This window comes from Gopherus flavomarginatus, chromosome 1 (assembly GCF_025201925.1).
Source record: "Gopherus flavomarginatus isolate rGopFla2 chromosome 1, rGopFla2.mat.asm, whole genome shotgun sequence".
Lineage (NCBI taxonomy): Eukaryota > Metazoa > Chordata > Testudines > Testudinidae > Gopherus > Gopherus flavomarginatus.
This window is the reverse complement of record NC_066617.1, coordinates 357,872,690-357,899,972: the sequence shown is the minus strand read 5'-3', so window position 1 is coordinate 357,899,972 and position 27,283 is coordinate 357,872,690. Positions and strand designations below refer to the sequence as shown.

Below are 27,283 nucleotides of genomic sequence, written 5' to 3'. Positions count from 1 at the left end.
CTCAGAACAGTGCATATATACTGGGGGTTTGCATCAGTGTTGTTACAATAGTGCAAAAATCCTATATGTAGACAAGACTTAAAATGAGTTCAAGGAAAACATCCCCTTTAAGGGATGCACTTAATACCCCTCCCAAAAAACACAAATGAGAACTGCCAAAGAACAGCCCTGAGCAACTAAATGAGTCTTCCAAAGAAAATGATTGAAGGCTGCAACACAAGCCTGGATTGTGAGATACAAAAGTCTAAGTTTATTAAACAATTTTGTTAATGTTTATTACAAAGATGCAGAACAAGTCTCATCTGTGGGACTTCACTCAAGCCTCTCCCCTACCCAAACTCTGTCAGTAAAAAAATGACAAGACAAAAGACCTGAATAGATAAAGCTAGTTACTTGGAGGGCTAAACATTTAGTTAGTTTTGCTTTGCATTCTCAGCTGACCTTATTTTTCTTTACCAAACTCCTGTTTCTATCAGACATGGCTGACTCAGTGGATAAACAGACACAAAAATATGGACAAATTCTAGGACAACCTAGAATTCTGTTCCAATTACAATTTTGTTTCTTAATTCCTAGAATTTCTACCAAGGCTTCCTAGAAACGAGCCATGATTAGCCCCATTCAAGCATTAGATAAGAGGTGTTATTGTTTTTATCTTTTAAATAAAAACCCCACAGTGGTCACAGAAATGTCAAACTCTGTTTTAAGCACATCTATAAAAGCATTTACAGACGTAGATGTCCATGCTTAGGTCATTAATAGAGAAGTTATTAAAGAGGTTAATTCCCAATAGTCACTGCAACGCCTTGTTTTACAGCTTATTCTGGAAGTGTCCCAAGAGGAATCTGAAAGATATAAGACACGGGGTTTAGATAATTGGCATGAATGAAGTTATTAATCTTTACAAAAAAGTCTCTGAACAGCTGCTAGCAACAGCATGGGATAACTATTCACTCTCAGCACACCCCGGCCTGATTTTCAGAAGGTTGGGCACCTGCAGCTCACGCAGACTTGAGTGGGAGTTCTGAGTGGTCAGCTGGTCTGAAAAATCAGGCCCAATAAGCATACTACTGCTTTAAAAAATCAACATCACCGAATGTGTGTATGGGAAGGGAACAACAACTGCCAGTTTAATATATACAAAATAGTTTGAACAAAATGTGAACTTTTGTAAGTGGCATAAATAACTGTTCTTGACAAGACTAAGTACAAATTTCACACTTTTATCATCAACAAGTCGCTAAGAGCTTCATCAGGCAACTGTCACATCTCATTTGTGTAATGAACAGGGACATGCGACATTAGTGTCACATGAGGGTGTCACTTCAGAGGCATGATGGTTCATTGCTTTCTAAAGGATCACTGGGACGTGATGTTCCTGCAGATTGTTTGCTCAGTCTGCTTGCAATGTTAATGAAACAAAAAAGAATTAAATCTAAAATTATTTGCTCCATGGCGTACTATGAAAATCTCAGTAAACTTCCTCTTTATTACAGCAACCTACATGCCATAAACTTGTTAGCCCAGTGATTAGCAGAGACAAAGAGCTGTTTGTTCTTCACATGGATTCTGGGATTACTTGGGGAGTTACTTTATAATTCCTTGTGTTTTGAACAGCAGACCAACCTGGTGGCCCATTCATTACAGGGCTTTTCATACCAAAGGCTCTCAACTGCTTTATGAAGTGACATAATACTTAGCACTACATACACAGATCACTTTATCCACCACTGATCTGGAGCTGCTTGTTAATTGCACAGCAACAGAGTTTAGGACAGAAAACAAAGAACAGCATCACCAATTAACTCTGGCAACACAATGTTCTGTGACAACATACTGGGGCATGTACAGTCCAGACTCAGGAAGAGTACCGCCAACTGAAGATATTGTAACAATGTGCTAGGTGCTTTGCCAGCAAAAGAATTACCAATACATAAGGCATCTCTTTTAGATTTTAACTGATAAACATCAACAAAAACACCCGGATACAAAAAAATTAAATCAGTGTTTATCCAACAAAGACCAGAACTGGTTACCCAATCTGTGTTGACTTCACCCCCTTCCCAGTGCAGTTTGTTTATATAGTCCCTACTCCGTGGCTTATACCTAAGGGCTAGTCTTCACAGAGAAGTAATGCAGACTGTGTGTGCGTGCGTGCATGTGAGATTTCTAAAGCACACAAATGTATTGCATATTAATTGGACCACATAAACGAAAAGCTCCCTAGGGCACTTTCATGTAGTACTGTTTCAAATAGCACTATGTGGGTGTACAAAGGGAAAGCCCCCCTGTCCAGATTTTTGGACATCTAAACAGAACTTCACCACCACCACTCCCAAACCCCCCCCCCCCCAAAAAAAAACAAAACAAAAAAAACCCATAAGCCCTACAACACCACTTCCTAAGGTCTTAGATGCCTCCAATTCTACTGCTAACCTAGCTCAGTTTACAATGTGACCATTTGGTGGTAATGTTACTACAGAAAGTAGCACGGTTGCAGCGATATTACCACAAAGGAAACCTTAATCCATGGACTGATAGCCCTTGGAGGGAAAAAACAGCTCTAAGAACGCCATCTCTATGGTAACAAGAGTGGACCTTTTCAAGGTCTAAATGCCCTGGGTATCCCTGATACAGAGCGAGGAATCTGGACATGGATGGAAGAGTAACTAGAATCTTGACTGTACCCGTAATAGCTCCTCTTTGAACCACTCAGTGCTTCAGGATGGTGGCAGGGCCTCTGAGTGCTTGGAGTGACATTGTCTAATGGTGGTTTCTTGAGGCAGGATTTTGTGCTCTTGCTTCTGGGCTGAGAAGGTCAGAGATGCTAAAGCCTACGCACTGCTGCCAGCACATGTAAGCTGCTCCTATGGCTGGCTACCTCAATGGCCTGCCTTCCAGCTTCTGCAGCAGCAACTTTGCATTGGGCTTGTACAGCTCCATGACACTCTGTAGATGTCAGAAGTCAATTCCTCTCATCCGCTCCCAGATTAAACTGCTGCTCACCCCATCCCTGGCTGGGAAACACTGGCAACGCTGTTATCCCACTAACCTCGAACAGACAGAAAGGGTGACATTACAGAAGAGGGGACATAGAAGACTTATTTCTAGACCTGCTCCAAAGCTGAAAGCTTTCAATGACATCCCCACCAAGAAAGAATTCCTGTTCCACCTACAGTAAAACAAGAGATGGACTTGCCACAGAGTTCTGCCCCCTGAAACAGTCTGGCAAATCTTGCATGCTAAGGGGGGAAAACAATGGATACCAGGGACAATAACTTCCCAGCAATGGACCCAATATTTGTGTAGCTTCCAAGAGACTTCATGTGATCAGACAATTCACGTGACCCAAGGATCTAGATCTAACAACAGCCTAATCTACCTTTTCCTGAAGTGTGTAAGGTCACTGTCTGAAGAAGGGAAATTAACCTCACCTGGCTGTTCATTTTACAGTTTAACTCCTTTCCACAGTTTTGATAAACACTTCATTTTTTTTTCAAATTTCCTCTATTTCTTCTTTTACTAGAAGACACAATCCCGTGTTTATTCACAGAACTCTCAATGGTTTCCGAAGTAATTTAACATAGGGACTTATGGACAATTCTCAATTCATCAAACTACAAAAGCACACGGCTCTGCAGGACTGAAGAGCCTCACACTGAAGGTAGAAAAAAACTAAAGTTTTAAGCTTACAGCAGCATATATCTTCCTCAGTGATCAACTTCTGCATCTTCAAACTGCCCTGCAACCACTGGTGTCGCGTCCACTTCCATCCCATCTGAAAACAAAGCCAAGGCAATGAAATACTGTAGCACGCACAAGCTGAACACACTGTGACATAAAGCCAGTGCCCTCTGCTGGCGAGAGATTAGTGCTGCAGGAGATACTAATGTGTTGACAGTATTCTAGGCAAGTTGAAAACAGCAACTCCCCAGACCTATTTCACATACTCTTCGCAATACCCCTTTTTAAAAAGTCAGTCAGACAATACTAAGTCACTAAATTGCACATTATAAAGAGATGCAAGGTTGTTAAACTGCAGTTTCTATTACTCTAAGAAAACTTTTTTTCTAAAAAGCAAGAACCCTTATTTGGTTCACAGATTTGAACATTAGACCCCTGCAATTGAGAGGAACACACGATTAGAAAGCATAACATTGCAGGTATATATGAGGTAGGTTAGTCTCAAATAAAATCAATCTAGAGCCTGTTCTAAGAACTTCTGACCACAGGCGTTAGTCTCCAATGTAAAACCACCATGTTAAGCAAAGTCAGGATTAGTCACTTTAGCTGCAGAGTGTCAAGAAATCTCAGAAAAATTCAGAAGATCAGCAGCCAAGGATCTATCACTGAACTAAGCAAAACCCAATCCAACCCACTCTTCAAGAACAGAGCAACAGCCAACAAGATCCAGGAAGGCTACTAAGCTTGCTAAGAGTAGGTCCAAGCTGTGCCATACACGGTCCATTTTATTTCCAACATCCAGAACTTTGGGTTCAAAATCCAGACTGAACTTTGAGATGAAGGGAGATTTCACAAGAACAAATGAGATCATACAAAAACATTTTTATACAATGTAATTTAATCCACAAACTTGTGGAACACACACACACACACACACACACACAGTAAGTTAACCTATGAAAAAAGTAAAGAAAATGCAGAGTTAAAGCTAAAGAAAAGTCACTCAGCTGTCAATTATTGCAACACATCACATATCCCTAGTTACATACTGCTTTGCTCGGCTAGAGAAAGGATGGGCTGAAGACAAACTTTCACAGAGACTGGTTTAAAAGGCAAATCTGAGTTACATAGGTTCAATAAGTATTTAGAAAATCTAAAAATCTTACCTGAACTGGTGCAAGCCTATACTCAGACACACACACTGCATATTTTTGACCCAGGGAAAAGCAAGAGGTACTACCCTTTAAAGATTAAATGGCCAACATTTTAATTGCCCACTGCTTTTTCCCCATGTTTTCTAATATTTGTCTCCACATTGCTAAGGTTGCATTTACAAAGCATATAACAGTGATCGAACTACAAAACAGGTATTTTAAATGCTAATGGAAATACTTACACACCAATGTAATTTTTCAAATCATGTTATTACTCACCGTTTATATCGTGAAACCGGCTTCTTTTTCCCAACACACGCAGAAGTTTATGATATTATTGCTCACAAGCCAATTTCACCATTGCTACTGCCACAGCCACATAAAGCTGCATGCAGTAAGGGTCAAGAAACCATAGTATACGTAGTGTGGGGGAAAGGGACATGTCTCACCTTCAAACTCTCTCACTGAATCTTCTGTTCGCACTCCAGCCATGTTGTACTGGCTGCTCACAGACTGAGCTAACATGCCCTCTAATCTCTCCAAAGTGGCTTGACCCTCTGCAGTTAAGTGTGACAACCCTTCTTCATATGTGTAGAAGGAAGGGATATCGCCTTGTCCTTGTTCTGCAAAGACAAGTTTGCATTTAGCAGATATGAAGTTATAAACACAGCAAGTTCCTACAAGATACTAAACCACTTTAAAAAGATATTTCCAGACGTGGTCAGGTAACACATACTCATTTATTAACCAGGTAGGCTATTTTTAAACCAATTTCAAACTGAAAAGGATTCACTAGCACTGACGACACAGCAGGATCTTTTGACAATAGACAATTTCGAAAGAAATCCATACACTATCTAAAATGCTTTTAAAAGAACTCTCTAATGAGCAGCATTTTGCACTTGCATTTGCAGATCTCTAAGTGCTTCAATCAATGAATTTCTCCTAAACGCTCCTGCAAGGCATGATAGCAGGTAACAGCCCTGCTAAGGTTCAGACCAGATTTCTGCTTAAAGCCCAAATATTTTAAGTGCTCTAAATTCAATACAGTTACTCAGATTGCCTTGAAATTTGCCATGCCTCACGAGAGCACAGGTTTCCGTTAGTAGACCAAATCTGGGCCATTTCACCAAAGGGTACCCTAGAGATAGGTCCCTCCCAAAATAGCAGCTTTTTTTCCTTTAAAGTTGACAGATTCTGGCAACTAATTTGTGCTTACAGATAGATCAAACAGGTGCAGATCCTTACATCGGGATCTCAGACAACCAAGGGTTACCCTGGCAACTACCAGCCCACTGGGGAAAATAAAATTAAAATAAACTTTATTTGACAAAGATTTTGCTACTGTACTGTAGCACATCAAAACCATCTCATGCTAATAAGATGCTAATGAAATTACTGAGCATTGGGGAGAAACTAGAAAAGGCTGGATGGCATATTGCTAAAATCTGTCTGTCAGGGTTTTTTTTTTTAAATTTTGGGAAAAATGTATTTTTGAAAAAAAAATTAGACATGAATGCTTGATGCAACGTAGCAGCATTTTAGGAGGTGCAGAAGTTGAAGCATTTGAGGTGAGAAGGGTCAGACCCTTCTCTTTCATCTCCCCGGATGGGAGCCAGGCTCTGCAGGGGGCTTGCCTTACTGGGAGGGGTCCTGAGTCCCTGCTGCCTACCCTCTCAACATGAGCTGGGGTCTGGGCCTCCCTGTATTCCAGAGTTGTGTGCGCCCTACTCCTTTCTCCCCCGTTTGTGTGTCAGTATTTCAGGCACCTCAGCACATCTATGAAGGTCTAACCCCCACACACCTCTCCCCATGTGAGCTGAGATCTGAGGAAGTCCTGCCTCTCTGGGTGGAGCTTAGAATGGGCATGCTCAGAACAGGCACTAAGAAGACACTGCTGAGACTGTCGTGAAGAGCTGGGAATGGGTATGCCCGATGTAACAAAAACTCTCCAGCACTGGGGAGTGGGGAAAAGAACATCCAGACATGAATGGAGCAGTTCACAAGTCTCAGAGCTATTGTTTCAGGCTGTATTCAACTCCATGGGATATTCAGCTAAGAACATCTCATGGGGGCTATTAACACTGCCCTGAGCCTGCTACTTGGGCAGAAATCAGAGAATGAAGATTTTTCCCAAATGTTCACTAAGTTTTTCTTGAATTATTGTATTTTGGAAAAATGTAATCTGAATACACCAGAATATTCAGAAGATGCTGAAACCATATTTGAAAAGAAAATAAATTACACACACAAATGCTCACTGGGAGGGGAGTTGTGATTAGGGGTGCAAAAGTAGTTGGTGATATGGGAAGTGACGTTTGGGTCTGCAGCAAGGGCAGAAGATAAATGGGAATGGCTGGTAGAGGAGGGAAGAAAGCTTAAGGGAGGACTCATCTCAGAGGGAAAGGGTCAGAACATCAGAACGGTCATATTGGGTCAGACCAAAGGTCCATCTAGCCCAGTATGCTGTCTGCCGACAGTGGACAATGCCAGTGCCCCAGAGGGAATTAACAGAACAGGTAAGCATCAAGTGATCCATTCCTTGTCTCGCGTGAACAGAGGCTAGGGAAACCATTCCTGCCCATCCCGGCTAATAGCCATTGATGGACCTATCCTCCATAGATCTATCTAGGTATGAACTGGAGTGGGAGGGGAGAAGATGGGACAGGTTGGACAAATCATGCCAAACGAATCCAATTTCCTTCTTTAACAGGGTTTACTGGTCTAGCAGATGGGGGAAAGCAGTAGACATGATATATCTTGATTTTAATAAAGTTTAAGCACACTAGGGAAAAATGGTCTAGATGAAATTACTATAAGGTGGATGTAAAACTGGTTGAAAGACCATACTCAAGAGTAATTATCAATGGTTCACTGTCAAACTGGGAAGGTGTATCTACTGTGGTCCTGCAAGGGTCAGTCTTGGGTCTGGTACTAGTCAATATTTTTATTAGAGACTTGGATAACAGAGTGGAGGATATGCTATAAAATCTGGATGACTCCAAGCTGGAGGGGTTCCAAGCAGTTTGAAGGACAGGATTAACATTCAGAACAACTTTGAAAAAACTGGAGACTTGGTCTGAATTCAACAAGATGAAATTCAATAAAAGATAAGTGCAAAGTACTTCACTTAGGAAGGAAAAAATCAAATGCAAAACTACAAAATGAGGAATAACTGGCTAGGGGTAGTACCACTGAAAAGGATGTGGTGGTTACAGTGGATCACAAATTGAATATGAGTTATCAATGTGATGCAGTTGCAAAAAAGGATAATTATCCTGTGGTGTATTAACAGGAGTGTCACATATAAGAAACAGGAGGTAACTGTCTTGCTCTACTTGACACTGGTGAGGCCCCGGCTGGGGTACAGTGTCCAATTCTGGGCGCCATGCTTTGGGAAACATGGACAAAGAGGAGAGAGTCCAGAGGAGAGCAACAAAAATGATAAAAGGTTTAGAAAACCTGACCCACGAGGAAAGGTTAGTCTTGAGAAAAGATGACTGAGGGGAGACCTCATAACAGTTTTCAAATATATTAAAGGCTGGTGATTAATTGTTCTCTGTGTCCACTGAAGATAGAACAAGTAATGGGCTTAATCTGCAGTGAGAGATTTAGGTTAGACATTAGGAAAAACTTTCTAACTATAAGGGTAGTTAAACTCTGGAATAGGCTTCCAAGGGAGGTTGTGGAATCCCCCCCATCAGCAGAGGTTTTTAAGAACATGTTGGACAAACCCCTATCAAGAATGGTGTAAATTTACTTGGCCCTGTCTCAGCACAGGTGGTTGGAAGGGACCTAGAGAAATCATCATTTCCACGATTCTACTATGTAGGGCAGCAGAAACTGGGAGTTCAAGGAGGAGCTCATATCAGCCGAGTTCTCCTCTTCCATGCGTATGTGTGCTGGGACCTACCCTACCCCTACCCCTCTGCAGGGGTTTGAGACTCTCCTTGCCTACTATGTATTCTGGAATCTGGGACACCCTGCTCCTCTTAGGATGTTTCCATGTGAACTGGCATCTGGTGTCAGGAAGGTATTTTCCTCCAGGGCAGCTTGGCAGAGGCCCTGGGGGTTTTTTCGCCTTCCTCTGCAGTGTGGGGCATGGATCACTTGCTGGAGAATTCTCTGCAACTTGAAGTCTTCAAACCATGATTTGAGGACTTCAATGGCTCAAACATAGGTTAGGGGTTTGTTGTGGGAGTGGGTGGGTGAGATTCTGCAGCGATCATATTGGTCCCTTCTGACCTTAAAATCTACATAACCCAGGTAACATGCAGCCCTCCACTAAGCTACAGCATAGGGAAGAAGATAGCAAGGAGCAATCTCTTACAGTGCAAACTAGTGGCTTCATGAGAAGGGATGGGGAACTGGAAGGGGGCGGGGGGAAGACGCTACACATCATGGGGAATGTTGGGGCAGGGAGTAGAGAAGGAGACATATGCCAGTCTTCTCTCACATGCTTAAAGTTACTGTGACAACCACATAAAACACATGGTAAAAAACAAAAACACTGTATCTCCCCTGGGCAAACACATTTCACAAAAAGATTACTCCATATCTGACCTTTCAGTCCTAGTCCTCAAAGGAAACCTGCCAGAGGTGACTAGCGAGAGGAACACAAAGGGGGAAAGTGACCTTCCCACGTGACCTGTCCCCACCCCCACGTGACCCCCTCACATGACTCGTCCCCACCCCACCCCCAGGCTCTCCCCATCCCCCATTACCTGGCAAGGAGGGGGGGCGGCAACTCTGCCTCAGTCCCCCTCGAAAAGGAGAGGCTCTAGCTCCGCCTCTTCCCTTCCAGCTCTGGCCTTGTCCCTTCATCTCCTCAGCTGCTGGCCTTATCCCCCCTCCCCACCCCAACAATGTTGGGGAGGGTCACGTGACCCTTCGCACCCCCTGCCCCATTGCCTGTACTACACCTTCAAAAGATGAGCTGGGGAGCTTAAATTCATAACTCTGCTAGACACTAATGAGCACGGCCTTACCAAAAACATTGGTTTTATGGCTTTTTACACCACTAACTTGGTAGCTCCCCTTCTTTGTCCTGTCACTGCAGGGCTGCTTCACCTTGAACGATCCTTCAGAATGTGTTAACTACTTGTGCTAAATAACCTGTTCCATCTCGCATTTAGGTGGGACACTCTGAGTACCTTTCCCAGACCTGAAGCAGAGCTCTGCAGAGCTCATAAGCTGGTCTCTTTCACCAACAGAAGTTGGTCCACTAAAAGATATTACCTCACCCATCTGGTCTCTCTAACCATGTAATGAAACGGTCAAGGTTTTGGGACACATCCCACGGATGAGACTTCTCTCACTGGCCCTGTTAGCAACTACACAGACATTGCAAACATTTCAAAGCATGACCACTATCTCCACTCCACTATAACAAAACATCCAGGAGGGGGAGGAGCACTGCAGAATCACATGGAAAGAGCACTGGACAGGGACTATCCCTAGCTCTGTCACTGGCTTACTAAGTGACCTTGGGCAAGTCATGTCGTCTCCTTGTGCCTCAGTTTCCCAACTGTAAAATAGGAATACGGCTGTGAAGCTGTCCGAGATCTACTGATGAAAGGCACTGCATAAAAGCTAGGTCTTTCAATTATTATCTAGCCACAGCTGCATACAAACTGCAAACCTTGGTGAGAACTACAATTGTCTAAATGACCACTAATAGTTACCAAACATTTCTTCATTTAAAAAACTAGGAAATTAAATGACAAAAAATGAATTAGCACAGATTTAAGGCTGCCAGTGATAGCTCATGCCCTTCCTGAGCACGGAGTTCAGCAAAACTCAAACTTCTGCAAGCCAGGAAAGAGAGAGAGTTAAGGTAATTGCCCAGGCTACCTTAACTCTGCCCTCTTTCAGCAATGCCCCAATACACCCAGAACACACTCTGCCTTCTCACTGTAATGGACAGGGTACCTGCGCTTGCCGTACACTCAAACATTGAGCTACTCCGCTGACAGAATACCACACCTGTAAAATTTAATAACTACTTCATACCCTTTTATAACCCCTTCCACTCTCTCACAGAATACCATCTCCACGTACACTTTCCCTTACCCCTCATTAAATCCAGACTGTTCTCATACCCCACCTCACTACTCACAATACCCAGGGCAAAAAGACCCCAGTGCCCTATTGCTAACACAACCTACAGTTCTGCACTGAAACAATGCAGACTGGAACCTCAAGGTACATACTCACCTCTTTCCTGGGACCCCACACATGGGAGGACGCAGACCCAGATCTCCTCATATCACAATCACTGTTGTTCTTGAATGCTTTGACTTATTCCTCTCCCACTAAATACAATTACACACAACACAGGAGGTGCATGTAAGTCCCAGGGACTACAGCCAGCTCCAGGGGAGCAGAGTTAAGTTGTGTGGGCATTTACCTTAACGCTGCAGGTCCTTGTTTTCAGAAGTTTGAGTTTTGCTGAACTCAGCATTTGGGAAGGGGACAAGCTATCACTGGGCAACCGTAACCCTGCGTTAACAAAGTCTTTTGCCATTTAATTATATTTTACATACAAAATCTGTTAAGAGAACAGTGAGGTTGCAAAGTGGAACACCCGACATTTAGGAAATCCCAGAACCAGGTGGCCTGTGCAACCTTAATTCAGCCCCTTGCACATTTGGATTCTAGTACAATATTTAATCTCCTCTCTCAAGATGCACAGGATTGATGGTGTTCAGGGAATGAATCAGAGTTGTGTACTGAAGGAAACTGGTCTGTAGGGCCCTCGCCTCCTTTGTTGCAGAAGTTGGAAGGTGTGTAGTGAATGAGGCAGGGGGATTTCAAGAAGAGAAGGGATGGTCTCATGGTTAAGGCCATTGAATGCTGTCCTGGAGAAAAGACGGTTACTCACCTTTGTAACTGTTGTTCTTCGAGATGTGTTGCTCATATCCATTCCAGCTAGGTGTGCGCGCGCCGTGCGCACATTCATCGGAAGATTTTTACCCTAGCAACACTCGGTGGGCCGGCAGGGCGCCCCCTGGAGTGGTGCCGCCATGGCACCTGATATATACCTCTGCCGGCCCATCCGCCCCTCAGTTCCTTCTTGCCAGCTACTCCGACAGAAGGAGGGCGGGTTTGGAATGGATATGAGCAACACATCTCGAAGAACAACAGTTACAAAGGTGAGTAACCGTCTTTTCTTCTTCGAGTGCTTGCTCAAATCCATTCCAGTTAGGTGATTCCCAAGCCTTACCTAGGCGGTGGTGTCGGAGCGAGACATTGCGGAATGTAAGACCGCTGAGCCAAATGGGGCATCGTCTCTGGACTGCTGGACCAATGCGTAGTGTGATGCAAAGGTGTGGATGGAAGACCAGGTAGCCGCGCGACATATTTCCTGGATGGGAACATGGGCCAGGAAAGCGGCAGATGAGGCTTGAGCCCGAGTAGAATGGGCGGTGAGATGGCAAGTTGGGACGTGAGCCACGTCATAGCATGCCCGGATACAGGATGTCACCCAAGATGAAATCTGTTGGGAAGAGATTGGCATGCCCTTCAGGCACTCTGCCACAGCTATAAATAGCTGAGGCGAACGACGGAAGGGTTTGGTTCTCTCGATGTAAAAGGCGAGAGCCCTGTGGACATCCAGAGTATGCAGCTGTTGTTCCCGACGCGATGAGTGTGGCTTCGGGAAAAAGACTGGTAGAAAGATGTCTTGATTAACGTGGAAGGCAGAGACCTCCTTAGGGAGGAATGCCGGGTGCGGTCGCAGCTGTACCTTGTCCTTGTGGAATACCGTATACGGGGGATCCACAGTCAAAGCTCAAAGTTCCGAGACTCGCCGAGCCGAGGTGATAGCGACGAGGAAGACTGTCTTCCAGGACAGGTACAGCAGCGAGCATGTGGCTAGAGGCTCAAAGGGTGGACCCAGGAGCCTAGCTAATAAGAGGTTTAGATCCCAGGTACGGGTTGGGCGCTTGACCTGAGGGTAGAGCCACTCCAAGCCTTTGAGGAATCTGGAAACTATGGGGTGAGAAAAGATTGAACTGCCAGCTTCCCCAGGATGGAAGGTGGAAATAGCTGCAAGATGCACCCTTATAGAAGAGATCGCCAGGCCCTGCTCCTTGAGGGACCATAAATAGTCCAAGATAATGGGGACCGATAAACCTTCTGGGATAAAGTCATGCTGGGCGCACCAGTGGGAGAAGCGCTTCCATTTGGCGAGATATGTCATCCACGTGGAAGGCTTTCTGCTTCCCAGCAGCACCTGTTGCACTGAGGTGGAGCAACGCAACTCAGATTGGCTCAACCAGACAGCAGCCATGCCGTCAGATGGAGGGACTGCAGGTCCGGGTGGTGAAGCCTGCCGAAGCCCTGTGTTATGAGGTCCGGGCAGAGGTATCAGGTCTGCCAGAGAAAGGTCGAGCAGCAGCATGTACCAGTGCTGTCTCGGCCATGCCGGAGCGATCAGTATTAGCTGGGCTCTGTCCCTGCGGAGCTTGAGTAGAACTCTGTGGACAAGAGGAAATGGTGGGAAGGCATAAAATAGGCAACCTTTCCACGGAATTAGGAAAGCGTCCGAGAGGGAGCCCGGGGAGCAGAACACCTGGCATTTCCTGTTCTCTCTGGAGGCAAAGAGGTCTATGTGGGGAAAGCCCCACTTCCGGAATACAGAATGGAGAATGTCCAGACGGATGGACTACTCGTGAAACAGGAAGGATCTGCTCAGTTGCTCTGCGAGAGTGTTCCAGACTCCTGGGAGAAAGGAGGCTATTAGGTCTATTGAGTGGGCTATGCAGAAGTCCCACAGTTGAATGGCCTCCCGACAAAGGGGGGGGAGGACCGTGTCCCTCCCTGTTTATGTAATACATGGCCGTTGTGTTGTCTGTGAACACTGCAGCACAATGGCCCTGTAGATGATGCTGGAACGCTCGGCCCGCCAGTTGGACCGCTCTCAGTTCTCAGACACTGATGTGTAACGCCAACTTCCGAGACGACCAAAGGCCTTGAGTGCGAAGGTGCCCTAGGTGAGCACCCCAGCCGAGAGATGACGCGTCCATTGTTAGGGACGTGGAGGGCTGCGGTGTATGGAACGGCAGACCTGCACACACCAGGGATGGCGTCCGCCACCAGTCGAGGGAGCCTAGAATGCTCGGCGGGATTGTGAGTATAACGTCTATGGCGTCTCTGCCTGGACGATAAACTGAGGCGAGCCAAGTTTGAAGAGGACGCATGTGCGGTCTGGTGTGCTTTGTGATGAATGTGCGTGCAGCCATGTGACCGAGGAGGCCAAGGCAAGCGCAGGCAGAGGTTGTTGGGAAGCTTTGAAGTCTTTGTACAAGGGAGACTATAGCCTGAAAACGAGGTAGAGGCAAACTGGCCGTGGCAAGATTGGAGTCCAGCATGGCTCCGATGAACTCTATCCTCTGTGTAGGCGCCAGAGTGGACTTTTCTAAATTGATTATCAGGCCTAGAAGCATGAATAGGTCCTTGATGATGGTCACATGACTGGTGACTAGTGCCTCGGAGGTCCCTCGAATAAGCCAGTCGTCGAGGTATGGGAAGACATGTATTCGACGACAATGTAGGGAAGCGGCGACTACCACCATACACTTCGTGAATACCCGAGGGGCCGAGGAGAGGCCAAAGGGAAGGACCGTAAACTGATAATGTTGATGATTCACCACAAAGTGTAGATACCGTCTGTGCGGGGGGTAAATGGCAATGTGGAAATATGCGTCCTTCATGTCGAGAGCAGTGTACCAATCTCTGGGATCCAGGGAAGGAATGATGGTTCCCAGGGATACCATGCGGAACTTGAACTTTTTGATGAAATTTGTTCAGTCCTCGCAGGTCTAGGATAGGCCGGAGGCCCCCTTTCGCCTTGGGGATTAGGAAATATCGGGAATAAAACCCTTTGCCCCTTAATTCCTCCGGTACCTCCTCTATAGCTCTGACTGTAAGGAGCCTCCGAACCTCCTGCAGGAGGAGTTGCCCGTGAGAGGGATCCCTGAAGAGGGACGAGGAGGGGGGTTGGGAGGGAGTGGGTGAAAGAAACTGAAGATGGTATCCAAACTCCACCGTGCGTAGGACCCAAAGATCTGAAGTTAATTGGGACCATGCAGGGAGGAACGGGGAAAGGCAGTTGTAGAACTGAAAAGGATCCTCGGAGATAATTGGTACACTGCTCTCGGGCGCACCCTCAAAAGTTTGATTTGGGTCCCGCTGTTGGCTTGGTGGGACCGGAATTGTTACCCCCTTGAGGTCCAGACTGAAGTCTGCGGTTGGTACGACTTCGCCTTCTGGTAAAGTCTTGCCTTGGCCTAGGCGGGGGGTAAGGGCGCTGAGGTTGGGAGCGGAAGGACCGTCTTTGAGTCTGTGGCGTATGCATTCCCAGCGAACGCATAATTACGTGGTTGTCTTTTAGACTCTGAAGCCTAGGGTTCGTCTTTTGTGAGAACAGGCCCTGGCCATCAAATGGTAAGTCTTATATAGTATGCTGAAGTTCAGGTGGCAGGCCTGACACTTGTAGCCATGATATACGTCACATGGCTATTCCAGAGGCGACCGTTCTAGCTACCGAATCGGCGGCATCCAGCGAGGCCTGTAGGGAGGTCCGCGCTACTCTCTTTCCTTCCTCCAGGAGTGCTGTAAATTCCTGGCGGGAGTCCTGCAGGACCAGCTCTATAAACTTCCCTACGGCCTCCCAGGTGTTGTAGTTGTACCTACTCAGGAGGGCTTGTTGGTTTGCTACCCTGAGTTGGAGGCCTCCCGCGGAATAGATTTTTCGTCCCAACAAATCCATTCGCCTGGCCTCCCTTGATTTAGGTGGAGGGGCTTGTTGGCCGTGGCGCTCCCGTTCATTGATGGGCTGTACAACCAATGAACAGGGAGGGGGGTGCACATATAGGTACTCATACCCTTTAGAAGGCACCTTGTATTTCCGTTCGACCCTGCTGGGGATTGTCAGATGGTGTCTGCTCTAGCCTGGATCAAACAGATGAAGGGGAGAGCCACTCTAGTTGGTGTCTCCGTCAACAATATACTTATCAGTGGGTCTTCCACCTCTGGAACTTCCTCTACCGGCAAGTTGATATTCTGGGCAACATGCCGCAGAAGGTCCTGGTGTGACCTGAGGTCAATCGGAGGCGGGCCCGATGATGACGTCCCCACTACTGCCTCATCCGAAGAAGAGGAGGATGACAGCCCTGGGACGAGTGGGTCCTGTACTGACTCCTGATCCAGGGGGACCTCTGGAGCCAGAAGATCTTGTGGGTCCGGTGCGTGGGTAGGAGCTTCCTCCGTACCAGCTGGGGGGAGGTCTGCTAACAGTGGCCTCTGGCACACGGTGTTCTGATGGACCGGAGTGTGATGGGCCAGCGGGTTCCCCATAGGAAGCACTGTCCGCATGGGATGAGACGGATGGATGACGAGAAGGCCACGGAGGAGCTGAGGCCGTTTGGGCAGGGTCTCTGCGTCCATTCAATCCTTTTCCACGCAGTACCGGAGAATGGTACCGGGAGTCGTACCAGTGTCCGGAGTGAGACTGGGACCTGCGACCAGCGCGGTGCCGGGAGGTCGACCGGTGCCTTGAATCTCCGTGCCGAGATCGGCTGCGAGAGGTACGGTGCTGTGAGCGGTGCCGGGACCTGGACCAGTGCTGAGAGTATAGGGATGGCGACCGGGATCGCTAACGGTGCCGCAAGTACGACCAGTACCTAGATGGAGAGCGGTACCGGGACTGCGAGCGGCGTCGGGACCGGGATCGATGACGGGACCGAGAGTGCCTGTGGGACCTGGATCATGACCGGTGACGTTCGGTGGTACCGGGCGAGGATGGTCTCATCATGGCGGGCTTGCCTAATGATTGAACAACCCGCACCGGCGGTGCCGGGGGTTGAGGCAGCTCGGGCTCCGTCAAGCCAATCAACTCCCTTGCAGTGGAGAACGTCTCCGGCGTGGAGGGCACGATAAGCTCAACCATGGCGTGTGCCGGAGAGCTGATAGGCACCGGACTCGATGGCTCTTGCGAGACCGGAATCAACGGTGCAGAAGACTTCGGTGCCGTGGCAGCTGACGGTGCCGGGCAGGCCGACTTAGTTGTACGCTCTGACTGCGGCATAGATCCGGGAGCCACAGGAGTCTGATGCTTCTTGCTCCTTGGGGAGAGAGAGCGGTGCCGGGCAGGAGCTTGGGCCAGTGAAGGCTGGTGTCGAGGAGCCTTCACTGCAGTCGTGCGCTCTGGTGCGGAGGAGGCATTTGTCCCCGGCACCGCAGTCGGTGCCGAAGATGGAGGAGTTAGAGCTGCCTCCATCAAGAGTTGCTTTAGACGAATGTCCCGTTCCTTTTTCGTCCGGGGCTTGAAAGCCTTGCAGATGCGGCACATGTCTGCGAGGTGGGATTCGCCCAAGCACTTTAAATAGGAGTTGTGAGGGTCTCCTGTGGGCATCAGCCTATGACAGGCCGAGCATGGTTTGAAGCCCGGTGAGCCGGGCATGGGCCCCGGTACAGGGTGAGGAGAAGGGGCTAACCCCTGATCCCCCTTAACTATATACAATAACTACTACAAAGAACTACTAAAACTAGAAACTAACTAGAAATATAGAAGATCAAACTATATACATAATAATGATTAGAAACGAGCGGATAGCTAGGGAGCTGGAGATCAGCTAAGCCGCGCTCCACTGTTCCAACGACCGACATGGGCAGTAAGAAGGAACTGAGGGGCGGATGGGCCGGCAGGGGTATATATCCGGCACCATAGTGGCGCCACTCCAGGGGGTGCCCTGCTGGCCCACCGAGTGTTGCTAGGGTAAAAATCTTCCGACGAACGTGCACGCGGCACGTGCACACCTAACTGGAATGGATATGAGCAAGAACTCGAAGAAGAACTGGATTTTCCCCCAGCCTTTGCTACAAAGTTCCTATGTGATCCAGGGAAAGTCACTTAAACCAAAATTATAAACTTCAGACGGCTAGAAACTTTACAAAATAGTTAGGAATAATACTTCCCGGTTTACACAGGAGGAAACAGAAGTCAACTATCCAAGCTCTCCAGGAAAACTGTGGCATAGTGGAGAACAGAACCTACCTTTCCTAATTCTGTGCTTCAACCACACACATGCTCCTTGAAAGTTCCCTTTATTATGATTTCTGGACCAGACTTCAACTGGCATAATTTACATGCTTAAAATAAAGCATTTGCTCAAGTGCTTTTCTCAGTCAGGGCCTTTTACCACAGACTCTTCCACAACATGGCTGGAACCACCTAGCAGTTATTGCCAAGTAGAATCCCATCCCCTAGCAAAGCAAGTTGCAGGTCATATCTCTGAAAGCAGGAGGAGCCTGAATCAGAGGGGAGCCACTAGACAGGTCAAATTGACCAAGCCATAGGGTAGGTGCTAAAATCACATTAGCCTGTTGACTGGGAAGGGGGAAGGCTGCTGTCAGTTAGCGTCTTGACGCTTTAGAGAATACAAACAAGGCTGTAGTAGGATTCAGGGGCGGCTCCAGGCCCCAGCACACCAGGCGCGTGCTTGGGATGGCAAGCCGCAGGGGGCACTCTGCCAGCACCGCAAGGGCGGTGTCCAGGCGCCTGCAGGAGGTCCTCCAAAGCCGCAGGACCAGCGAACCCTCCGCAGGCAAGCCGCGAAAGGAAGCCTGCCTGCTGTGCTTGGGGAGGCAAAATCCGTAGAGCCGCCCGGGTAGGATTTGTGCTGAACTCCAACTAAAACTCTGCAGCCTGACTAGTGATTTTCTGCTCATTTCTGAGCTTCTATGCCATAAAACTACAATATAAAAAATTATTTAAACATAGATGATACCAGTAACAGCCAAGGAACACCTTTTAAAAATACACACGCACAATAGATACAATGCTTAACCTGAGAATAGCTTTCTAAGAAAGGCTCCAGGTACACAAAAGTTGGTAGGTATTTAAATGATAGCATATCACTAACCATGGGCCTCCACGTCATACTCCTCTCCTTCATAATCATTGTCTGAATCTTCATCGTCAGGGTCTGGGTGTAGGGCCTGGCATTCACACATTGCTGAAAACATAGCTTCCACTGTAAAAACAAATCACACAAGAGTCTCCCATTGGTGAATGGACAAAACAGCTCTAGAAACAGATTCCAAGGCCAGAAAGGACCATTGTGATCATGTAGTCTGACCTTCTATGTGACACAGACCACAGAACTTCCCCAAAATAAATCCCAGAGCACATATACATTAGTACGGATGTGACAAAGATACTTGTTTTAATCAAAGGATGGATAGTAAATACAAGTCTTTATACCGGGAGGTGTCTTTATCACATACATGGCAGCATCCAGGAGTGGTGAAAGGGCAGAGTAACAAAACCCCTCCATCCCAATACACCATGACAACACTCAGGAGGTTCTGGGGTGGGAGAGGAGGTCAGAGAGAAGAAAATAGGAATTCTCCTTCATTAAAGCAGCCACTGAATTAAAATTAGAAGTTACACTATATTAAGATTACAAACTTGCAAGCAAATTAAGTTACTGCTTTTTAGATAAATCCCTTAATAGTCTCTAAGTCAGTTAAGTCATCACAGGATGAGAGATAAAAGTTCTATCATGGATTAGAAACCATCTGAGACACAAAACAGAGTAGGAATAAAAGGTCAGTTTTCAGCATGGTAAGAAGTTAACAGCGGGGTGCCCCAGGAACCTATGCTAGAACAGGGAGGTTAATATATTTTTGAATGATCTGAAAATGGACAGGCGAAGGACAGCAGCTTTTGCATACAACACAAAATTCTCTTTAGTCAAGACTGAAGAAGATCGAGGAATGCAAGAGACGCATAACAAAACTAGCAGAAGAGGTATACTGTAAACCATTTATGCATTGCTGGGTTTAGATGCACTGTAAACACCCCAAAAGCCTAGGTTTCACCCCTATAGAAAATTTCATCCCAATTTGCAGTAGTCAACAAAGAAAAACAGTGTTAGGACATATAAGGAACAATAGAAAAATACTGAAACCACTTTCCATAGCTCAAGGGCACTCGTTCACCCACAATACTGCGTTCATATCTGGACACCGTATCTCAGAAGAGACACAGGGGAACTAGGAGAGGTTCAGAAATGTGCAATGAAAGTTATTAGAGGTATGGAGAGACTGCCATAAGGGAGATTAAACTAACAGTAGTTAACGAACACATATGCTACACAAGTAAAATGGCATTGCAGATGAATTAGGAGTTGCAGACACAGAGTCTGGTTAGTCTCAGAAATATTATTCAGCAGATATAATCTGAGTATTCTTAGAAATATTATTCAGCTACAAACCGCAACTGTACTAGAATTTTCACTGAAAAATGGCTGCCCAGCACATCCCAGCCTTAACTGAGATACTAAGACTGAGACTAAATTAAGCACAATCTACTTAAGGCTACTTCTAGGAAGGCAGAAGTCCAGTAGTTAACAAACGGTAGTGGGAGTCATGTCACTTGACCTCTCCGTACCTCAATTCCCCATATGCCTCACGTCCCTACCTCACAAGGGTATGGAGGCTTACCTCAGTGTTCGTAAAGAGCTTTGAAAGAACTGTAACAAAAAGAGCTATACCATTGTCTTATTTCTTTACTTACAGGCTGATTTGTCGCTGGGTACAAATCTGAATTCTGCAATTGGTTCAATATCATCATCATCACTGTCCTCCTCCTCTTCCCCTTCAGCCATGGGAGTTTGTTTTGTTTCTTCCTCTAAGGAATTCAAGTGTTTAAAAGAATGTTTACATTCCCCCAAATGCTGGCCCACGTGTTCTTTTAATGCACATACATATTACATACATAACGCAGTCAGGGACCTAGTTCCAAAATGCAGCCACAGTACCAGTGTCCCATAATAGAACTAAAGTCACATAAAGAACACAGGCAAAACATAGCTAAGAACTTTGTCTGCACTGCCTCTTAGGAATTTATAGGATGTCAACCACCAGAATACCCTGCAATAGAGCTGTAATTGAGCCCCTTTGCCTTAATTTTATCTGTAGTATAGACAGGCCCAAATAAATGACTAAGGTCACGTCTATGCTGGGTCATAACTGTCTGAGCTGTAACCATACTTACGTGTTTTTTGCAAGCAAGGTTCTAGCATAGCGTCCCCACTTTGTGCACAATAGAGCAAGGGTTTCTCTTCTTCTAAATGCAGCCTATAGCATGGCTTTAAAATGATAATAGACAAAGGCACTCTCATCTACATGGGGATGCTTGTTTTTAACAGTCTAGCAGTTTCCCTGACCAATGTGGATTGGGATTTTTTTTTTCTGTACTGTAGCATCAAGGGTTATAAGAGAAACCACAGTCCATTCTGGCCAAGGAAACTGACCCAGACTCTTCCTAAAAATAGCTGCGTTCAAAACATGGTTGTGTCTCTATACGCATGATAATTTCAAATTGTAAGAATGACAGTGTAAGCAATTACTTGATAGACCACGTTTATTTTATAGTGCTGTGATACAGTCCCCATGAAATCAATCAGCTTTTTGGACCGGCCCAGTAACAATAACCCATGTTCGGTTTCTGATCTCTCTGCTCCTGTTGCTAGGCAGGCACAGGTGGTGGAAATGGTGGGTAGGAAGCATGCTCAGCCTTCAAGGTGTGGGTGGGTGCCTCATGACTTCTATGAGCGAAGTCTCTAGATAACTAAGAAGCAGTGCTGAAAACCTCTACAGAGATTCATGTTAGAGCAGTGGTTTTCAAACTGTGGGTCGGAACCCCAAAGGGGGTCACAACCCTGTTTTAATGGGGTCGCAGGGCTGGTGTTAGACTTGCTGGGGCCCTGGGCCGAAGCCCAAGCCCCACTTCCCAGGACTGAAACCCGAGGGCTTCAGTTGTGGGCGGTGGGGCTCACGGTATAGGCCCCCTGCCAGGGGTGATGCCCTTGGGTGTCGGTCTGTCCCCCCACCTGGGGTATTAGGGCTTTGGCTTTGCCTCACCCCCCTCATGGGGGAGCGAGGCTCAGGTTTCGGTCCCCCTCCTGCTGTTGTGTAGTAATTTCTGTTTCAGAAGGGGGTCTCAGTGCAATGAAGTTTGAAAACCCATGTGTTAGAGGCCTGCTGCATTTTTACGTCTACTGAAATAAATAAGGAAGATGGCTGTGACGTGGAGCCTTGTATCTGGAAGTTTTAGCATAGGGGTACAAACTAAACCCACATCCCAGGAACTACAGATTTTCTAAAGGAACGTGGAACAAGTCCAGCAAGGCATCCATTTTCATGAAGAGTATCTTGTACTATCAGAGCCCAGAAACTCTGCAACGTAGAAACGTCAAGACTCAAAACAAGTCAGCAAAGCATCCACTGGCTGCCTCCAAAAATAAAGCATTCAAGGGGACTTCCCAACACTTTACCGGCTGACGTCAACAGGCACATATTGCGATTGGGGTGCCCAACTGCCTGTTCTCAGTTATGTCAATCTCAAGCTCACCCCTTCATAAAACACCACACAGATGCTCACAGGCACACACAACTCATTTGGAATGTGACAAAAGCTTCCAGATAAAATACTATGGATCCTACCCAGCCATGCTACACAAAACATGGAAATTCCTGCAATAATTGAAGCAGTGAGGTTGTTGCTTTAATGCCCTGAATTCCATCCAGCAGATAGCAGCAACACTGTATTACAAACCAGGAATGGACTTGAAAACTAATTGTGCAGGTTTCCACAGGCTACAGAAGATTTACTGTAGCCTGAGTTTGTACAGAAAATTAGTCAGATTGCTGTTACAACCCAGGGGAATCTCTCCAGGTAGAAGTGGCTCTACGCTCTTATGTGGTAATGCCAAATTTAAGAGCTTACCTTTATTTATTTATTTATTTAAATTCAATAAGTTTCTAGACCATGTTTCTCTAACCTAGATTCATGCAACATTAGAAAAAGATGCATTACAGAACTGGAATAAAAAATATATATACATTGTCCATTTCTCCCTCACACACTATCTGAAGAAGGTTCAATGGAATGGCTGTCTTTTTGTATTAACAAGCAATAGGCTCCTCAAAATATACCTTAAACAGACATTATCAAAGCTGGGACACTTTGAATTTAGCTACCAAACTGCTCCTTTCCCTCCTAATTTGCTACATGCACCTACTATTATGTTAGTGGGCATCTTTCTTAAGGAAGCACATAAAAAAAATTTCAAAGGAAATTTGCAAAAAATATTAACTGTGCATACACTGTTGCTTCTTTAAAATGCATAAAAATAGCACAGAAGACTCCACCCCAAAACATTTTTTATAAGTAGAAATCCATATCTTGTCTAACCAGGAAGACTGTTAAACTGAGTATTTATTATTACAAGTGAAGTCATGACATCAGAATCTTTAATAGGCCAAAAGCTGAAGCAAGTGACTGGAGAGTGGGGAAAGGAGAGATTTTTAGTCAGCCTATTTAAAACTTACTTTTAGTTTGTCTTTGTTAGCACGTATTTAACTGCAAAATATTGTGGAGAAAACATGTTATTGTTAAAAAATCCAACACCCTGCCCTTTCAGCAGAAGTTCATCATATAAGAGCTTCAAAAGTACCCCCAGAAGGACAGACTTCTCAAAACCTGGTATTTCGAAAAGGGTTTAAGGAAAAAAAAAAAAAGCAAACAAAAAAAAAATCCTCCACCACCACCACTTTCAGGTTTCCTTTCAGATCAAGAAGAAACAAGAAAGGGCATAAGCCTAAGTTTGTTTAAAAACCTCTGTGGGACAGCTTTAAAGATTTAGTAATAAGCCTCATAACATGAATAGTTCTTACACACCTGCAAGAATTGTGAATGAAGGCTTCCAGTGTAATTTCAAATCAAAGGCATGCAAACACCCATTCACTACACTGAAAAAGGGAGGGAGTAGAGTAAGGGGAAGCAGTGGAGGAAAGGGACATGAACACAAGCATCAAAGGAGCAGATAAGCAGATTTTTATTCTGTTTAAATAGGACCAAGAGAGCAGAAACAACTAAAAACTGAAGTTTAATAGGAATACTCTCCTGCCGTACATTTTAACAGGTCAAGAGGCAGGGCACAAAATGTGAATAGTAAAAGTGACTAGAATATCAGTCCACAGTCAGGCTTCCAGGAAAGGCACAGCCTTTAAGAAAAGGAAAGTAACGAGGTAGGGTGTTTGAAACAAAAATTTAAAGAGAGACAAGGCCTGACTTTTAAATCCCAGTTTCCTCACTGTTCATAATGGACAGTTCAAGTGACAAATTACCCCTACTGGGAGACAATTTTCATTTCAGTTGTTTATTGAGCTACAAGAAGGAGGAAGAAAAGTATACAGACATATCATACCTTCAAATTTGGCATTGACCATGACATACAAATGTTCCCATGGATAGGCATTTAGGTCCCTGGAGACAGCATGTAAACTTATGGTGGGATAGTCCAAGGAGAAACCCAGTCCAGACTTATCTAACCATGACAGGCGACTGGAAAAAAATAAGTCAAATTAAACAACTCCAAAAAAGTTCTGAGTCACATGACTCAACTTTACAGATGAAGTTCAACAAATCAAAAACAGTAAAAATCTATGGAAGAGATTCTGTAGGCAGCACTCATCCCACTTAGTACTGAACTAAGGCTCAAGAACTATGCTAACAGGTCCTTGTGTTTAAAATGAGACAACTTATGGTCAACGATACTATAACACTTTTTACAAGAGATGGAGTGTGAATCCAAGTGCTCTGGACAAGTTTCATCTTGGATTAGTACATTCTGATAAATTCCTGCTGCAGTTTCAATTTGAAAACCGCATAATTCATTTTCTGTCCTTAACTCTTAGAACTGATATGTGCTGTTGATATGTTGCACCCCAGAGGTAGCTGCACTGGTCCATGAGTATAATTCAGGGGTAGGCAACCTATAGCACGCATGCCGAAGGCGGCACGGGAGCTCATTTTCAGTGGCACTCACACTGCCCAGGTCCTGGCCACTGGTCAGGGGGGCTCTGCATTTTAATTTAATGTTAAATGAAGCTTCTTAAACATTTTATAAACCGTATTTACTTTACTTACAACAGTTTAGTTATATATTATAGACTTAAAGAAAGACGCTCTAAAAACGTTAAAATGTATTACTGGCATGCAAAACCTTAAATTAGAGTGAATAAATTAAGACTCGGCACACCAATTCTGAAAGGTTGCCGACCACTGGTATAGTTTATACCTCAATTTGCAAAGTGCTTTGTGATCTTTCAAAACAAAGAGATCAACACAAAATAAGATCTTCCTGAAGTTGTGCACAACATCCATACAGCTTACATCAGTGAGTCTATGTGAGTTTCTATGGGACACCAGGAAGAAACAAGATTTGAGGAGGTGAGGAATCACTTTCCTAATTATGATCAGCAAGCTGTTTCTTTCCTCAGTTTTAAGTGTTGACAGCTGTAAATGCACTGCATCTGTACTTGGATCCAAAGCCTCATTGTATTCAGCAGCGCCTGGTTCTCCCACACTGTGGAACTCCAATAATGTAATTGGAGTGCATACTGGCTCATTCTATTCATTGCTTGTAAATGGCTCTTGTAGAAGCCTCCCAGCACACTATATGAGGAAGCAGGGAGAAATATTTGTATAAGCCTCAGACAAAAGGCTATTGAAAGTATAGTAAAGGGCACAACTCAGCATTATACATGTCAACAGCACATATATTTGGCCTAGTCTACACTTAAAACTTAGTTTGGCCTAGCTACATTGCTCAGGACACAGTGACAGCAGCACTATTACCTGGTTTATAACTTGGATTTCAGTACAGATAGCTAGTTTACTTAAGAAGGGTGTCGCTAAGCTCCCCAGGGCAGTTCTACAGCGCTGGGCATAGTCAGCAGTTAAATGAGGAAGATCAGTGCACAGAAATGCAGAGGACCATCTCTTTCTGGACAAGAGCCCAGGAAGACCGCCCCGGCCTGATGCAGAGATAACATCCTGTGATAACCTAGAGATGGAGCCTAGAGATGGGGGGATCGGGAGCAGACAGGCAGGCTAGAAGAGCTGCTCCACACTGTGCCTAGGATGCCGGCGAAAGGCTCGCAGCCAGGGATGGGCTTCAGGCATCCCCAGAGCAGCACTGGGCATCAATGGGATTCCCACCACAGCCTTCATGCCAAACTACTGCAGACATCTACTGCTCAGATAAACACCCCAGACAGACGAGAGCACTGAGCTCCGAATGTAGAAGTCTGAAAACAGCGCAGTCCCACTGCACAAGGGCCTGTTCCTGCCAACCCCCCTGCCAGCCGGGTATCCTCACCAGGGCCTGCCCCCCCGCACATCCCCCGTCTCCCCGCCAGCGCCAGGCGTCCCCCACACCCCCCTCCCGCCAGCAAGGTCTCCCCACCAGCTCCTGCTCCTCCCCTCCACCTGACAGGTCTCCTCGCCAGAGCCTGCTCCTCCTCCATCCCCCTCTCCTCTGACAAGTCTCCTCTCCAGGGCCTGATTTCCCCCACCACGTCCCCCCGCCAGCGCCAGGTCTCCCCCACACCCCCCTCCCGCCAGCCCCTGCTCCTCCCCCACCCCCGCCAGGGCCAGGTCTCCCTCACCAGGACCTCCTCACCCGCTACCCGGATCCCCCCGCCAGGGCCTGCTCCCCCCATCGCAGCCCCTCGCCTGCCCCTCCCCCAGCGGCTCCCCAGGCCGCACCTCTCGGCGATGTACAGCGTCCCGCTGCCCAGCCCGCGACCTCCGAGCACCGCCTCAGTGTCGGGCTGCTGCTGCCGGATCCCCTCAGCCGGCGGCGGGAACCGCTTCAGGAAGCTCATGGCAACCGTCTCCCTCCGCCTGCCGCTCCGAGCCTGGCCGCCGGAAGCGGAAGCGCCGCTCTGGCCATCGATATAGCGAGGAAAGAGCCGCTCTAGGCACCGCTCTATGGTCAGGGGGCGGAGTGCTCGCCCCCTGAGGCCGGCACAGAGGCCACGGCGAAGCTCCTCCCCTTTGCTCTCTGCAATGGGCAGGGCGTGTTCCAGTGCCCCCGCCCCGCATGTGTCACGTGAACTGCTGTGTTATTGTAGGGTCTCCTGCTAAGAGATCTTGGGCAGTCCCCTGTGGGGGTGGCTTGGTCCAGACCTGCACATGGGACTATGGGCGTGAGGTCACACCAGGAGGTGGGGCACGCCTTGCCCACTCCAGTGCCAACGGCAGGGGAAAGGCCAGGAACGTGAGAGGGCCCACACCCCACCAGCAAGGGAGGGTCATGGCACAGGGCTGCATCTCCACAGCAGCTGCCACTGCTGAGCATGCAAGACCTAGGGCACAAGTGTGAAGACACATAAACCCTGCAGGAGGGAGGCCAAGTCTATACACAAAAATAAGTTGGTTTAACAACATTGGTCAAGGGCATGAAAAATCCACAGCTAAGTGATATAGTTAAGCCAGCCTAACCCCCCAGCTGTGGACAGGGTTAAGTCAATAGAATTTCTGTGCTGATTTAACTATCAGCTCTTGGGAAGGTGGATTGCCT

General features: G+C 46.5%; 1 protein-coding gene across 1 annotated transcript; it reads right to left on the bottom strand.

The window, feature by feature from the left end:
* Positions 1-227: 227 nt before the first annotated feature.
* Positions 228-26,630, bottom strand: CLNS1A (chloride nucleotide-sensitive channel 1A). The gene is made up of 7 exons (XM_050942518.1): positions 26,467-26,630; positions 24,122-24,258; positions 20,425-20,538; positions 18,767-18,877; positions 5,288-5,461; positions 3,694-3,778; positions 228-845 (listed from the first exon to the last, which is right to left on the bottom strand). Exons 1-6 carry the CDS (start codon positions 26,583-26,585, stop codon positions 3,711-3,713), a joined length of 723 nt encoding a protein of 240 aa, XP_050798475.1. The 5' UTR covers positions 26,586-26,630; the 3' UTR covers positions 228-845; positions 3,694-3,710.
* Between the last annotated feature and the right edge of the window lie 653 nt (positions 26,631-27,283).

Coding starts and splice junctions, on each gene's coding strand:
- CLNS1A (XM_050942518.1), bottom strand. CDS start 26,585: ATGAGCTTCCTGAAGCGGTTCCCGCCGCCGGCTGAGGGGATCCGGCAG. Junction 24,259..26,466: donor ACGCTGTACATCGCCGAGAG/GTGCGGCCTGGG, acceptor ATTTTTTTCCAG/TCGCCTGTCATGGTTAGATA. Junction 20,539..24,121: donor GGTCAATGCCAAATTTGAAG/GTATGATATGTC, acceptor TGAATTCCTTAG/AGGAAGAAACAAAACAAACT.